At 64.1% G+C, this 12201-nt stretch overlaps 1 protein-coding gene across 3 annotated transcripts; it reads left to right on the top strand.

Annotated features, from left to right (window-relative positions):
- The first annotated feature begins 3492 nt into the window (after positions 1-3492).
- Positions 3493-11638, top strand: LHX3 (LIM homeobox 3). Of its 3 annotated transcripts, none has more exons than XM_065878703.1 (6): positions 3493-3580; positions 7843-8014; positions 8559-8761; positions 9475-9626; positions 9726-9897; positions 10695-11638. In XM_065878703.1, the coding sequence occupies exons 1-6, from the start codon at positions 3493-3495 to the stop codon at positions 11111-11113; spliced, it is 1206 nt and encodes a 401-aa protein (XP_065734775.1). In that variant the 3' UTR covers positions 11114-11638. The 3 variants fall into 3 exon arrangements, with proteins under 3 accessions (XP_065734775.1, XP_065734774.1, XP_065734776.1); XM_065878702.1 differs by lacking the exon at positions 3493-3580 and adding an exon at positions 5471-5654; XM_065878704.1 differs by lacking the exon at positions 3493-3580 and adding an exon at positions 6587-6593 and having other exon boundaries at positions 10695-11113.
- The last annotated feature ends 563 nt before the right edge of the window (positions 11639-12201 follow it).

The raw sequence follows: 12201 nt of genomic DNA, 5'->3' as shown, positions 1-12201 counted from the left end.
CCTTGCACAGATCCTGGAGCGGAAAGCCTTGTCTGCTTTTACTCTTCCGGGTCTGAAAAAGAAGTGGGGAGGCCAGGCCCCACGAACAGAGCTTTGCCACCCGCTTTCAGCTCGAGTTGCTAGACTGCGAGGCCTCGCTCTGGGATCTGGAGAAAACCCACTCCCTTCCCTCCCGTGCTGGGGCCTCCGGACGCCTCCCCTTCCCGCTGCTCCGTGAAGCCAGCGTTCTCAGTGGTTCGCTTTTCAGCCGCTTGGTTCTGCTTGAGGCAAGAGAACATCTCCGGGCGCCAAGGCAGCTCCAGACCGGGGAAGGGAAGCCCCTTAGGCGTCCCGGGCTCTGCAGACGTGAAGATGAGAGGGTGGAGGGGAAGGGGGGCCGGTGGGCTTGCGGGGCAGGGTGGTGCCCCTCTAGCCTCCAGGGGCATCGTCTGTGCTTGTTAATCTGGTGACCAGAGGCTGTAAGCGAATCCCAGTCTGCGTCCACTGTGGGAGGGGAGGACCTTTGGGGAGGGGGCTGCTCTCCGGGATCTCTGAAGAGATCCTGTGTCGTCATCCTCCAGCACCTGCAAGTCCCCGTGAGGACCTAGGGCTCAGTGTGAGGGAGCCGGCGGCGCCCGGGGCCGACTGTGGTCTGGGCCAGACTTCATTTGCCGGAGGCTATTTCACCGTGGGTCCTGGTGCAGGGCCCCAGGGCCCCAGGCTTCGATGATTAATTTTCTAACATTGAATGGTTTTAACACATTATTTGTAAAACCCAAAACATTTAGAAGTAAATTTGCCTCTGAAAGTGTAAACAAAGAAACAGAACAAACTATGGCAGGGAACATTTCCTTTGAGATCCTTTGTGGCCTTGTTGGTTTGTCTCACAGGCTCAGATGTATCCATGTGCGCGCGCGTGCGCGTGTGTATGTGTCTGTGTGTGTGACTGTGATGGTTGTGACAGTGTTCCCTACTCTGCCTGTTCCACACTCCAGCTGTGTGTTTACTAAGTACCGTCGGCCATGTGACCGTGTGACGCTGACGTGACCGTTGCAGCTTGGGGAGAACAGGGGGCTGATTCCTTGAACAACTCGCGTGAGCCTCGTGGTCACCTTCAGTGGGAGGCGCGGTCTGGAGGCCTCCGGGCGGGAACCTGCTCTTGAGCCGCCGCGTCCTCTGCCCTTCTCTGCCGTGAGAGGTTTCTTCTTGTTTGACACTTTTTTAACCCCTGGGAGCCTCTGTGTTTTAAAAGCCAGGAGCTTGTCTTCGTGGCTAAGTTGTGTGCCTGGGTTACTGAAGACACCTGTTGTTTCTTTGCAACTTGAAAACCGGGCGGATTTACAGAGAACCCAAAGGGAATACTTAGAGCCGTTAATTAAACTGCCTTTTGGTTTGTATTGAATGTCTTTTTCTCCCCTAAAGGCAGTTTCTTTCGACAGTGGGAACTGGGTGATTTTGCAAGTGTACCGTCTTCTGTACTTTACAGAACCTAGCTGAAGGGCGACGCTGGCTTCCGCGGTTTGTAATAACACTGCAGCTTGAGGGGCAGTAGGTCAGGGAGAGGACATGCCAGGGTGGCCCACGGGGGCTGTGTCCCGTCGCTGATCAGAACTGGACGCTCCCTCTAGGCGAGGGTTAAGTTCTGTTTTCTGAAGCTGTAAGTATTGAGAGTAATGAACATGATAGTTTGGTAATTTAAATGTATATTTATTTTTAATGGAAGGATTTTGATTAAAAAGAAGCTAATGGACATGGAAATGTCGGTGAAATTTCTTACCTGCGAGGAAAATGAACATTTTGTATTTAAGTAAACTATATTGTGCACATTTTAAGAATAAAGAAATCCGATGTTTGAAAAAACTGTAATTCTTTTGAAGTGAGAACTAGCTCTGCAAGGGATGCGGTGTCGGGCGGGAGTGTCAGACGAAGCCTCCTCTCCCTTCTCGGGTGTGTGGACAGGACGTCTGAAATCCCAGAATTTCTTGTATTGAACCAGAGGCTTTTTGGAAGATGGCCCAAGGGTCAGGTGGAAGGTGAAAGATGAGAAATCGATGATAAATGATAGATGGTCTTCTTGGAGCCGAGCTAGACTGAGTGGGCTCAGGACAGCACCCTTCCTCCCACGAGAAGGGAGACGGGATGGTGACTGCGATGGGTGTAAATCCTACTCACAAGGCACCGGAGAGGCCCCCCCCCCAGGTGAGGGAGCTGCCGGACCTCGGCTTTCCCTGGGCACCACTCTCCTGGGCCGCCCCACTCCCGCCAGGCCTGAATGCCCGGCATCGCAGTCGGCCACCAGGTTTGCCTCATGCCCACGGCTTTGCCCCAACACCTGTTTGCTGCGTCCAGTTCTGAACTGTTCAGTTATTTTATTTATTTATTTATTTTTGGTTGCATTGTGTCTTCGTTGCTGCGCGTGGGCTTTCTCTGGTTGTGGCGAGCGGGGGCTACTCTTGTTGTGGAGCACGGCCTCTAGGCTCACAGGCTTCGGTAGTTGTGGCTCGAGGACTCCGGAGCGCAGGCTCAGTAGTTGTGGCGCACGGGCTCAGTTGCTCCGTGGCATGTGGGATCTTCCCGGACCAGGGCTCGAACCCGTGTCCCCTGCACTGGCAACCGCTGCGCCACCAGGGGAGCCCCTGTGAACTACTTCGATCTCTTCTCCCGCCTCCCCCACCTTGTTTCGGTCGCGTGTGACTTCAGGGGCGTTCTCTTGCCTGCAGTTTCTGTGAATTCACCTTCCCAGACGGTCTGTGCCCCCGTCCAGAAAGGGCACAGGCAGCCGCTGGCACTGAGGGACCGGCGGGCACCCTGCCCCCCAGCCCGGTCTGTGTGGTGCCGGTGTAGGCTTACCATCGGGTAACCCCCGTCACCCAGGGTCTTGGCGCTCACGGCTCTTGGGTCCTTCTGTCTGAGTAGTTTCTGTTGGGGGCGCCCCAGCTGCCCTTCCTCCCCGCTGCCCTGGGGGAGTGGAAGGGGGCTGTGGCCTGAGACCCGGGGGCATTGCGTGTTGGGGAGGTCGGGCGTGCAGAAAGTGCCTCCCGCCTAAAGCAGCCGTTGAACGGGGCAGCACCTGGAGCTAGAGCCTCAGTCGGAGCCTGTCTGGAGGCCGATGGGGCTGGAGAGCCCTCGGCCTGGACGCTGCCTTCCAGGAGGCCGGGAGCAGGAAAGAGCAGGAACGGCAGGGTGGAGCACCCGCTTGGGGCGAATCCCCAGCCCTCGGGCCGGCCTGGAGCTCAGGGCGCAGCCAGCTGCCGCTGCCGCCCAGGCCTGGCGGCGGAGGGGATGGGGACGCGGCGGGGCGGGCCGAGGGACCGGGGACCTGGGAAGGGGGGCGGCCGCGCGCCTCCTTCAGCACCGCGGACAGCGCCCGGCCCAGAGGCTCCTGCGTCTGGCCGCTCTGCGCGCACAGGGACGCGGGGAGGGCCAAACCCTCCCGGCGGGGGCGGGGGTCGCAGAGGAGGAGGAAGGAGCGCTGCCCGCACCACTTGGGCCCGGCCTGGCCCCTCGGCCGCGATGCTGCTGGAAACGGATCTCGAGGGCGACCGAGATCGGCCCGGGGCCCCCGCAGCCGCCGCTCTCTGCACCTTCAGCGGGACTAGGGGTAAGAGCCCCGCCTGCCCGCAGCCTCCAACCTGGGCAGGAAGACCCGGAGGGGAAAAACAGCAGGGTCGGCAGAGGCAAACAGAGGGACAGCAGGAAGGAACGGGTGCAGTACACCAAGGGCAGGGAGGGAAAGAGTCTGGGGAGACCTCTGGCAGGACATCAGACAGGAACCGGGGTGAGGGGACGGGAGGCTGGCAGAGCCCTGAGTGGGCAGAGGGCCTGGAGCTCCCTGCGATGGTTCGGGAAGCCTGGACCTGCGCTCTAGTGTCCGTGGCTTTTTGCGGAGAGCCCCAAGAACAGAAGGGACCTCATAGGCATTTCTAGTGGGGAGGGGATGGGCAGAGAAAGGGCCGCCGAGTAAATCCAGAGACCCCACGCGTCTCAGCTCCCACACACAGCCCAGCCCGGGCCTCGCCAGCCGGCCCAACTGCGCGGCACCGAGACCCCTAGGTCGGCCCACTGCCTAAACCGCCCTCCCCAAGGGCCATTCGATCGCAAGGAGGTCGGGAAATAATGGAGGCATTGTTGGCCAGCCGGCCAGATGCCGAGCGCATGGGCCCGCCCGCCCCTTCCCCAGTCGGACCACACATGGCTCCTCTCAGGCAGGCCTCTGCAGCAGCTGACACTCAACGGCCGACACCCCAGCGCACCCAGCACCCGCTCAGCTCCCCAGATTGCACGCTCCTTCTCTGTCCCGGGGAGCAAATGTAGCACGGAGTGAAGGGGCAGGCGCTGGCGGCATGGGGCTTTGCTCAAACGGAGACATGGGGTCTGCTCAGAGCTAAGAGGAGCTGTGCTTTTCCTGCCCAGGTCCTTCCAGGCCGGCCTCCAAATTAAAGTGTACAGACCGGGCCACTGGAGGCCAGGCGGAGGCAGGGTGAGATGGGGCATTACTGCGGGACTCCCAGGTGGAGCCTCTTGGAGGGTGGCGTCCACCTCTAGTCCCCCAGGGCTTCCTGGGGTCCCTGCCCTCGCCATGCCCTGCGCTGCCAGGGGCCCACCCTGCTGTGTGCTGACTGTGGGTGACTGCAGGGGGTGGCCTGGCCTGTGGCCAGGTGCTGGATGCCCTCTGGGGTAGGTGCGTCTCTACATGCAAGGATGGTGCGTTCCCGCAAGCTCACCTGTTTGGACTGGGGGCAGGGTGTGGGAAAATCGGGCACGGGGGCTTTCTCCTGTGCTAGCAGGCGTGCTGGCGGGTGGAGGGAAGTGAGAGTGGATCCCGGCTTTCCCAGCTCCATCCCTCCTGACCTGGAGTCTTGGCTCCATCCTGGAGTCTGAGCCGAGGACACTGGGTTTCCCTCCGGAGACTCACCCTGCTTCCCTGCGCCCACTGTGGGCTGCAGTTCCAAGGGTGGGGCCCAGAAGCTGCTCAGAGCGGGAAGGTTGGGTCCAGCTCCTGGTGGCTTCGCTGTGAGCCCTTGGACGCCACACTCACCCTCCCTGGGTGTTGGGTCGCGCTCATGCGACCAGACATTGTGACCAAGCCTCCCAGCTCGTACGTGGCCTCTCAAGTCCGAGCCTCAGCGGCGGTAGGACCCGGCTCCCTCCCTGACCCCCAGGCTACCCGCGGGCTTTCACGCCCGAGCCCCAGGCCTCAGCCCTGAGCCGGCGCCGGGGCAGGAAGCTGCCGGGCTCGGGCAGCTCCGGCCCGGCTCCTCCCCTGAGCGTCCCCACTCTCGGGCCGGGCACTCGGGGTGGCGTCTGGGCACAGCAGTTCTCCGCGCAAAGGCGCGCGGAGTCCGCGGACGCCACCGGCGAGTCTCGGCGACCCCGGCCCCGCCCCGCGCCGCGGCCCCGCCCCCCGCCGCTCCGCCTCCCCGCGGCCCGAGCCTCCGGGCCCCTGGGCGGCCCGCGGGCGCAGCGCCCAGCAGCGCCGGGAGTCGTTCAGACGCCGGCCCGGGGCCTTTGAGGCCGTGGTCTCGCCGGGCCCCTGGAAAGTTCAGGGCCGGAGAGCCGCGGCGCTGGGCGGCGGGAACCCATGGAGGCGCGCGGGGAGCTGGTCCCGGGCCGGGAGTCGGCGGGTGGCGACCTGCTGCTGGCGCTGCTGGCGCGGAGGGAAGACCTGCGCCGAGGTGGGTGCCCGGGCCGAGCGGCTGCACCCGGGAGGGCGGACCCCGTGGAGACCCAGAGGTCCTCGCTCCCTTCCCGGCCTGGCCACGGAGGCGGCGGGAGCCAGGGAACGCCGGCAGGAGTAGGTGCTAGGTCCCCAGCACAGCACGACCCTGCGTGCTGGGCATCCCAGCAGCGAGGCTGCCTCTGGGCCCCTGGAGCTGTGTTGTCGGGTGTTTGGTCGTGGCGCCCAGGCTGGGGAGGGAGGGGGGCCTCCGGGTCCCAGGACCGGTTCAGGAAATACTCGCCCTAATCGGGAGAGCGCACAGAGAACAAACGTGAGACCCAGTGACGACGGCGTAGGAGGATCTGCAGCAAGGCTGCCTGCACCCAGACCCTACACACTTTCCAGGGGAAGAGAGTCAAATGCAAGGGCCCGCGTGGAGCTGGACCCCGGCCGTAGGACACCCCTAGCTGGGGTCTAGGTGTCTGCACTCACACGCACCTGCTCTGTTGGCCCACTCGGGGCTGGTCCTCCTACAGGAAAGCCCCCAACTTCCCGGCGGCACCAGTCTCGCCCCCAGCGCCTTGGCTTCCTGTGAACTGGGATGGTTCTCCGCGGGCTTCCAAGCAAGCGGGACCCGCAGGATGGAGATGGAGGTGGCCCTGGAGGGGCGGGGAGCAGCAGGGATGGAGCAGGTGGGAAAGGGCTTGCATCTAGGCTGCGGGGTCTCATCCGCCTCCTACTTACTTATTTATTTTCCGAAGGTTCCTGGGAGGGGTGGCTACAGGGGCTGGGAGGAAGGGGCGGGAGGGCGGAGAGAGAGGAAGGGAGGGGTGCGAGCTCTGGGCGATACGGCTCAGGAGAGCCGGCGGGGATCGGCGGGCGGGCGCAAGGCTCTGCTGGGCCTCGCCAGCGCGGACGGTAGGAGACCCCGCCAAGTCCGGAGTCGCCATGCAACGTAAGGCCCGGGTCGCCAGGGCTTCGCGAGAGCGCGAGGGGCGCGGCGGGAGCGGCTTTTGCCCGACGCGGGCTCCGCGGGTAACACGGCCGGGGCGCTGTCCGGGCCGCGGTGCTGAATCCGCGCTGCGCGGGCCTGTCCAGCCACCAGCTCTGTGCCGGGTGTCCTGGCCGCCCTGCCACCGCCGCCCGGGGTTGGGGGGCCAGGGCAGGCGGCAGATCCCCGGGCTCCACACCCAGGGCTACGGTTTTGCCCGACGCGGGACCCCGTCCTTCGTGGTTTCCTGGGGCTGAGGGAGGTCCCTCTCCGGCCCTCTCGCCGCTGCCAGGCCAGCCTGGGGCCGGAGGAGTCCGCCGTCAGTGAGGTGAGCGTGGTGCGGTGGTGCTATATTTCTGTATGTTCCAGTTCCTGCTCGTGGCTCTCTTCCCTGCGGAGACCTTTTCTAAAGTAACAGGGAGTCCTCACCTCACAAGCACCCTGCAAAGCCCCTCACGGACCTGTGGCTCCCTGCGTTTCCCCAGCCTGGTTCCCCCGGAGGCCTGCAGGCCCAGGGGAGCAGAAGCCAAGTGTCTCTGGGGGGAGGGCAAACTGCCTACTGTGAGCTCAGGCATCCACGTCTGAGCATGAGGACAGAGGGTCCATGTGCCCAGGCCACTCACAAGTACCCTCACGGCCGCCCAGAGACAGGGAGGGCAGCAGCGTTTACCCTGGTGGCCTGCAGACAGGGCCACGGGGCCGGGCAGCCACACCTGCAAGGAGCCCCTAGCCGCCATGATGCTTAATTGTGCAAGTAATGAGGGCAACTGGGTGGTGGATGCCCCACGACCCACACGTGCCTGGCCTCCAGTGATGGTAAGGACCAGTTTTCCAGCCCAGCCTCTAAGAGAGCCCCTGGGGCAGGGGTTTCACTTGAGCTCAACGTGTGTCCTTCATGAACTGGAAACATTTTGCAGTTGAAGGTATCTGGCCTAATGGGATGGCCTGGGCACCTTCCTGCTCATGGGCGTGTTTCTAAACCTAGTTTCAGTTGTCGTGAATTTCAACCGTGTGCCGGGCTGTGGACTTCAGAGTCATGCACTCCCTGAACTTGGGGAGCTAGGCAGCTGCTCACGCTGGCCGGGGAAGAGGGTGTGCGGGGAAGGGGGTCTCCTGGCAGCCCCGGTCCCGGGAGCTGGGGGGGGGCGGGGAAGGTGAGGCCTCTCCCTCTCTGTGTGGTGCCCATGACCACTGGTGGCTCCTCTGCCCGCAGAGATCCCACTGTGTGCTGGCTGCGACCAGCACATCCTGGACCGCTTCATCCTCAAGGCTCTGGACCGCCACTGGCACAGCAGGTGCCTTAAGTGCAGTGACTGCCACACGCCGCTGGCCGAGCGCTGCTTCAGCCGCGGAGAGAGCGTCTACTGCAAGGACGACTTCTTCAAGTGAGCCTGGCTGCCGCCTGGGAGGGAAGGGCTGGCTGCAGGCTGCCACCCTGAGGGACTCCCCGGGCCCCCGCAATAACCAAGTCTGGAGCCCCAAAAGCCCCCATCCCCAAACCCCTCCTTTTCCCCAGGCAGGGCACTCTGGGGCCTCTCCGATGGCAGCTGGGCTAGCACATTAGCAATTTCTTAAAGTAATTAATTTTGTGAATCATCGAAGCAGTCGTTAAGAAGGTAACCCCAAGTTTGTAGCGCTCTATTTGACTGACTCCCTCTTCATCTTGATCTTGTTTTTGTCCTTCATGCTGGGGATGGGGCGCCTACCGGGATTCACATTCCCCTTCCAGCACAGAGGACCGCCGTGCTCCCCGGGGCCCCCGGGGCCCCTTCTCGGTAGTCTGTGCGGCTCTGCTGGAGCTGCCGGGCAGGCGACCAGGGGCAGGGCCCGGGGGGAGCCTCCCTCCGGAAAGCGCCCTGCGCGGAGGCGCCGCGTTAGCTGCTCTCCTATCCGCCCGCCGCGCTGAGCCGCGCCCTGTGCGTCCCGCAGGCGCTTCGGGACCAAGTGCGCCGCGTGCCAGCTGGGCATCCCGCCCACGCAGGTGGTGCGCCGCGCCCAGGACTTCGTGTACCACCTGCACTGCTTCGCCTGTGTCGTGTGCAAGCGGCAGCTGGCCACGGGAGACGAGTTCTACCTCATGGAGGACAGCCGGCTCGTGTGCAAGGCAGACTACGAGACCGCCAAGCAGCGAGGTCAGTGGGAGGGGGCGATGGTCCCCGGGATTGGCCCGGGCAGGCCCACCCTCCGCTTTCCTCGCCTGCAGAATGGGGCTAAGGCCAGGCCGGATCGGGCGCGGAGGGATCCTTCCCCTCCAGGGTCCTTTGCGAAGCGCTCACCACGGGGCGAGAAGTTAAGCGCCTTCCCACCCCCAGGCCCCGGAGCTAGAGTTGGCGGGAACAAGTATCAGACCCGCTCCGGGGAAGCCGGGGTCTGGGGTCTTAGTGGCCGCCGCCCTTGGGAGCGCAGGGCTGTTGGTCTGAATTATGTGGATTAACTTTCCGCGTCTGAATTATCTTCCTAAATCCTTGACCGTGAAGATCCGGCCCTACCCGCACCCTTGGAACAAAGAGGAACCCGAGGGGTGGGGGTGGGGGCCACTTGTCAGCGAGGGGCCGAGGCTGGAGGCGCCTGCGCCCCGATCCAGGGTCGCGGGGTCCCTAGAGAAGGCCGCCGCAGGGCCGCCCCTCGCAGGGCCCGGACGCCCCCCGCCGCGTTTGCGCCATCGCTCCCCGGCGCCCGCGTCCCGCGAAAGCCGCTGGCCTCCGCGGCCGAGACGGGCTGTCGCGGCGGCGGCGGCGGCGGCGGCCTCAGTGGCCCCGACGTCCGCGCGCCCGGAGGGGGGTGGGACCGCTGGGCAGCAGTAGGAGCAGGCCCAGGCTCAGGCTCACGGCTCCCCGCGGTGCAGAGGCCGAGGCCACGGCCAAACGGCCGCGCACGACCATCACGGCCAAGCAGCTGGAGACGCTGAAGAGCGCCTACAACACCTCGCCGAAGCCCGCGCGCCATGTGCGCGAGCAGCTCTCCTCTGAGACCGGCCTGGACATGCGCGTCGTGCAGGTCAGCGCCCAGCGCCCCCCGCCCGCCCTGCGAGCCGCTGGCCGACAAGGGCCGCCCCGGGTCCCGGGGCGCCGGCCACTCACCCGCCCCCGCCCCCAGGTGTGGTTCCAGAACCGCCGGGCCAAGGAAAAGAGGCTCAAGAAGGACGCGGGCAGGCAGCGCTGGGGCCAGTATTTCCGTAACATGAAGCGCGCCCGCGGCGGCTCGAAGTCGGACAAGGACAGCGTCCAGGAAGAGGGGCAGGACAGCGACGCCGAGGTCTCCTTCACCGGTATGGCGGGCGCGGGCGGCCACCTCACCCGCGGCGCCCAGAGCGGCAGCCCCGAATGGGGAAGAGCGTTGGGTTGATTGACCGTAGGGAGCCTGGAAATTTGAACGTCCTGGGTCCTGGCCTCTTTAGCGTCACCTATAAAGCACTCGTTTATAGACCCTGGTCCCCATCCCCAAGCCCTGTGGTTTGGCCACTGAGGACCACTGCTGTTCCTCTGGAGGGGGACAGAACCCCTGTGACCCGAGGGCCTGTCCCCCTGCAGGCTTTGTCCTGGTGGGAGGGTGTGGACGGTGTCTTTGCCCCCCGGCACTTGCAATGATTTTTAGGAAGGTGGCAGTGCAATTTGGGGGTGATGAAAAGTCCGAGCTGCTTGGAGCTGGGGGAGGGTCCTCTCCGGAACCCGATTATCTCCTCCCAAAGCAGGAAGACACCCCCCCCCCCTTAATGTCCATCCTCAGAGAGTTTGTGCAAGAGACGCTTTGGCAGCATTTGTGACCTTAAGCTGCTCACCTAGCCTCTCTGGGACTTAACTTGTCTGCATAATTGGGCAACCCTGGGATCGTACTGGAGCCCCGGGCGCTGACTGGACTATTCCTGGCCCTGATCCCACCAGGGGAGCCCACCATTCCTTAGGCATCAGGTGGGATTGAGCTGAACAGGCTCAGGGGTGGAAGGGGTGAGAGACTTGGGCTGAGCTGTCGTGTGACGTGGCGCAGGTCACCCCTGCAGGGGGCACTGAGCGGGGCCAGAGGTGGCGGACGGTGGGCACCGAGCAGTGCCCTCTGCTTCCGCCGCAGATGAGCCAGCCATGGTCGAAATGGGTCCTGCCAACGGCCTCTACGGCAGCCTGGGAGAGCCTGCCCCAGCCTTGGGCCGGCCCTCGGGGGCCCCAGGCAGCTTCCCGCTGGAGCACGGAGGCCTGGCCGGCCCGGAGCAGTACCGAGAGCTGCGCCCCGGCAGCCCCTACGGCGTCCCCCCATCCCCTGCTGCCCTGCAGAGCCTCCCTGGCCCCCAGACCCTCCTCTCCAGCTTGGTGTACCCGGATGCCGGCTTGGGGCTCCTGCCCTCGGGAGCCCCAGGTGGGCCCCCACCCATGAGGGTGCTGGCAGGGAACGGACCCAGCTCTGACCTCTCCACGGGGAGCAGCGGGGGCTACCCCGACTTCCCTGCCAGCCCCGCCTCCTGGCTGGACGAGGTGGACCACGCTCAGTTCTGACTGAGACCCTCGGCTCCACCGAGCACCGGACACGAGGGGTCTGGGCAGCAGCACGGCCCCTGGCTGGGGGTGGTCTGGAGCTGAGCTCTCCTGTCCCCAAAGCCCTGGACCCCTGCAGGACGCAGTGCCACCGGCGGGGGACAGGATGAGGACTTAGGGAGGGCTCGTTTCTGCGGAGTGCCCCCCCCCCGCAGCCCCCTCCCCTAGGCAGAGGGACTCTCCAGGCTCCCGTCTGAGAAGCTCCTCCTGGGACAGGGGGCCAGCCCACCTGGTGGCCACTCAGCAAGCCTTGTTTTGTAAGCAGATCTCTCCCTTTATCGACCAATTAACCGAGTGCTTGCTGCAGTTTCCAAACAGGAAGTGTCACACACACACACACCCAAGGCCAGGCCTTCACTCTGCTCTGGGGCCTCTGCCCCGACCAGCACAGCCCTCAGGCCGGAAGATGCTTTAATTTCTAAAATTAAAAAGAAAAAACATACTAATTGTGCTTTCATTTCCCAGGCTCCGTATGTCTGAGTTCTGTAGCCCCCTGCCCCCCCCCCCAACCTTTAGGTCAGAGATTGGCCTGTGTGGCCAGGCAGGAGGCCACGCCTGTGTCCTTCCTGGTCCCTCTGGGGGCCTCCCAGCCACCAACTCCTACCTTCCCCAGGAACCTCCTTACCCCTCTCCCCTGGGGCAACTGGCTCTAGATATTCCCGTACTTCTGGGCTCCACTACCCTGGGGTGGGGGGAGATGGACTCCTTAAGCCCCTAAGGAGCTCCCTACCAGTCACAGCCGCCCCCAGGCCCTCAGCGTCCAGGCTAAGCCCAGGCCCCCGATTTCCGTTGCCAAACAGCCCCCAGTTCCCCCTCTCCACGGGCTCCAACTGCCAGAGGATTGGACGCCCCGCTGGAGAAGGCTGGAGCAGGGGCTTCGCCGAGCCCGCGCTGCCCTCCTCGACAGATGCTTTGCTGCCGCCTGCCACGGACACAAAGGCTGGCTGGGTGTGAATCCAAGTTATTCCTCAAGCCTGCATCCCAAGCTACCTGTTGGTTTTGTGACCGTCCCGTCTTTTATTTATTCTCTGACCATCGGTTCCTTCCCA

Source organism: Phocoena phocoena, chromosome 6 (genome assembly GCF_963924675.1).
Source record: "Phocoena phocoena chromosome 6, mPhoPho1.1, whole genome shotgun sequence".
Taxonomy (NCBI): Eukaryota; Metazoa; Chordata; class Mammalia; order Artiodactyla; family Phocoenidae; genus Phocoena; species Phocoena phocoena.
This window is presented reverse-complemented; position numbering and strand designations above follow the sequence as displayed.

Excerpts from the sequence above, each read along its gene's own strand:
- LHX3 (XM_065878702.1), top strand. The coding sequence starts at position 5,561 with ATGGAGGCGCGCGGGGAGCTGGTCCCGGGCCGGGAGTCGGCGGGTGGC. Across the intron at positions 5,655-7,842 it reads GAGGGAAGACCTGCGCCGAG|AGATCCCACTGTGTGCTGGC; the intron begins GTGGGTGCCCGG and ends CTCTGCCCGCAG. Across the intron at positions 9,898-10,694 it reads CGCCGAGGTCTCCTTCACCG|ATGAGCCAGCCATGGTCGAA; the intron begins GTATGGCGGGCG and ends CTTCCGCCGCAG.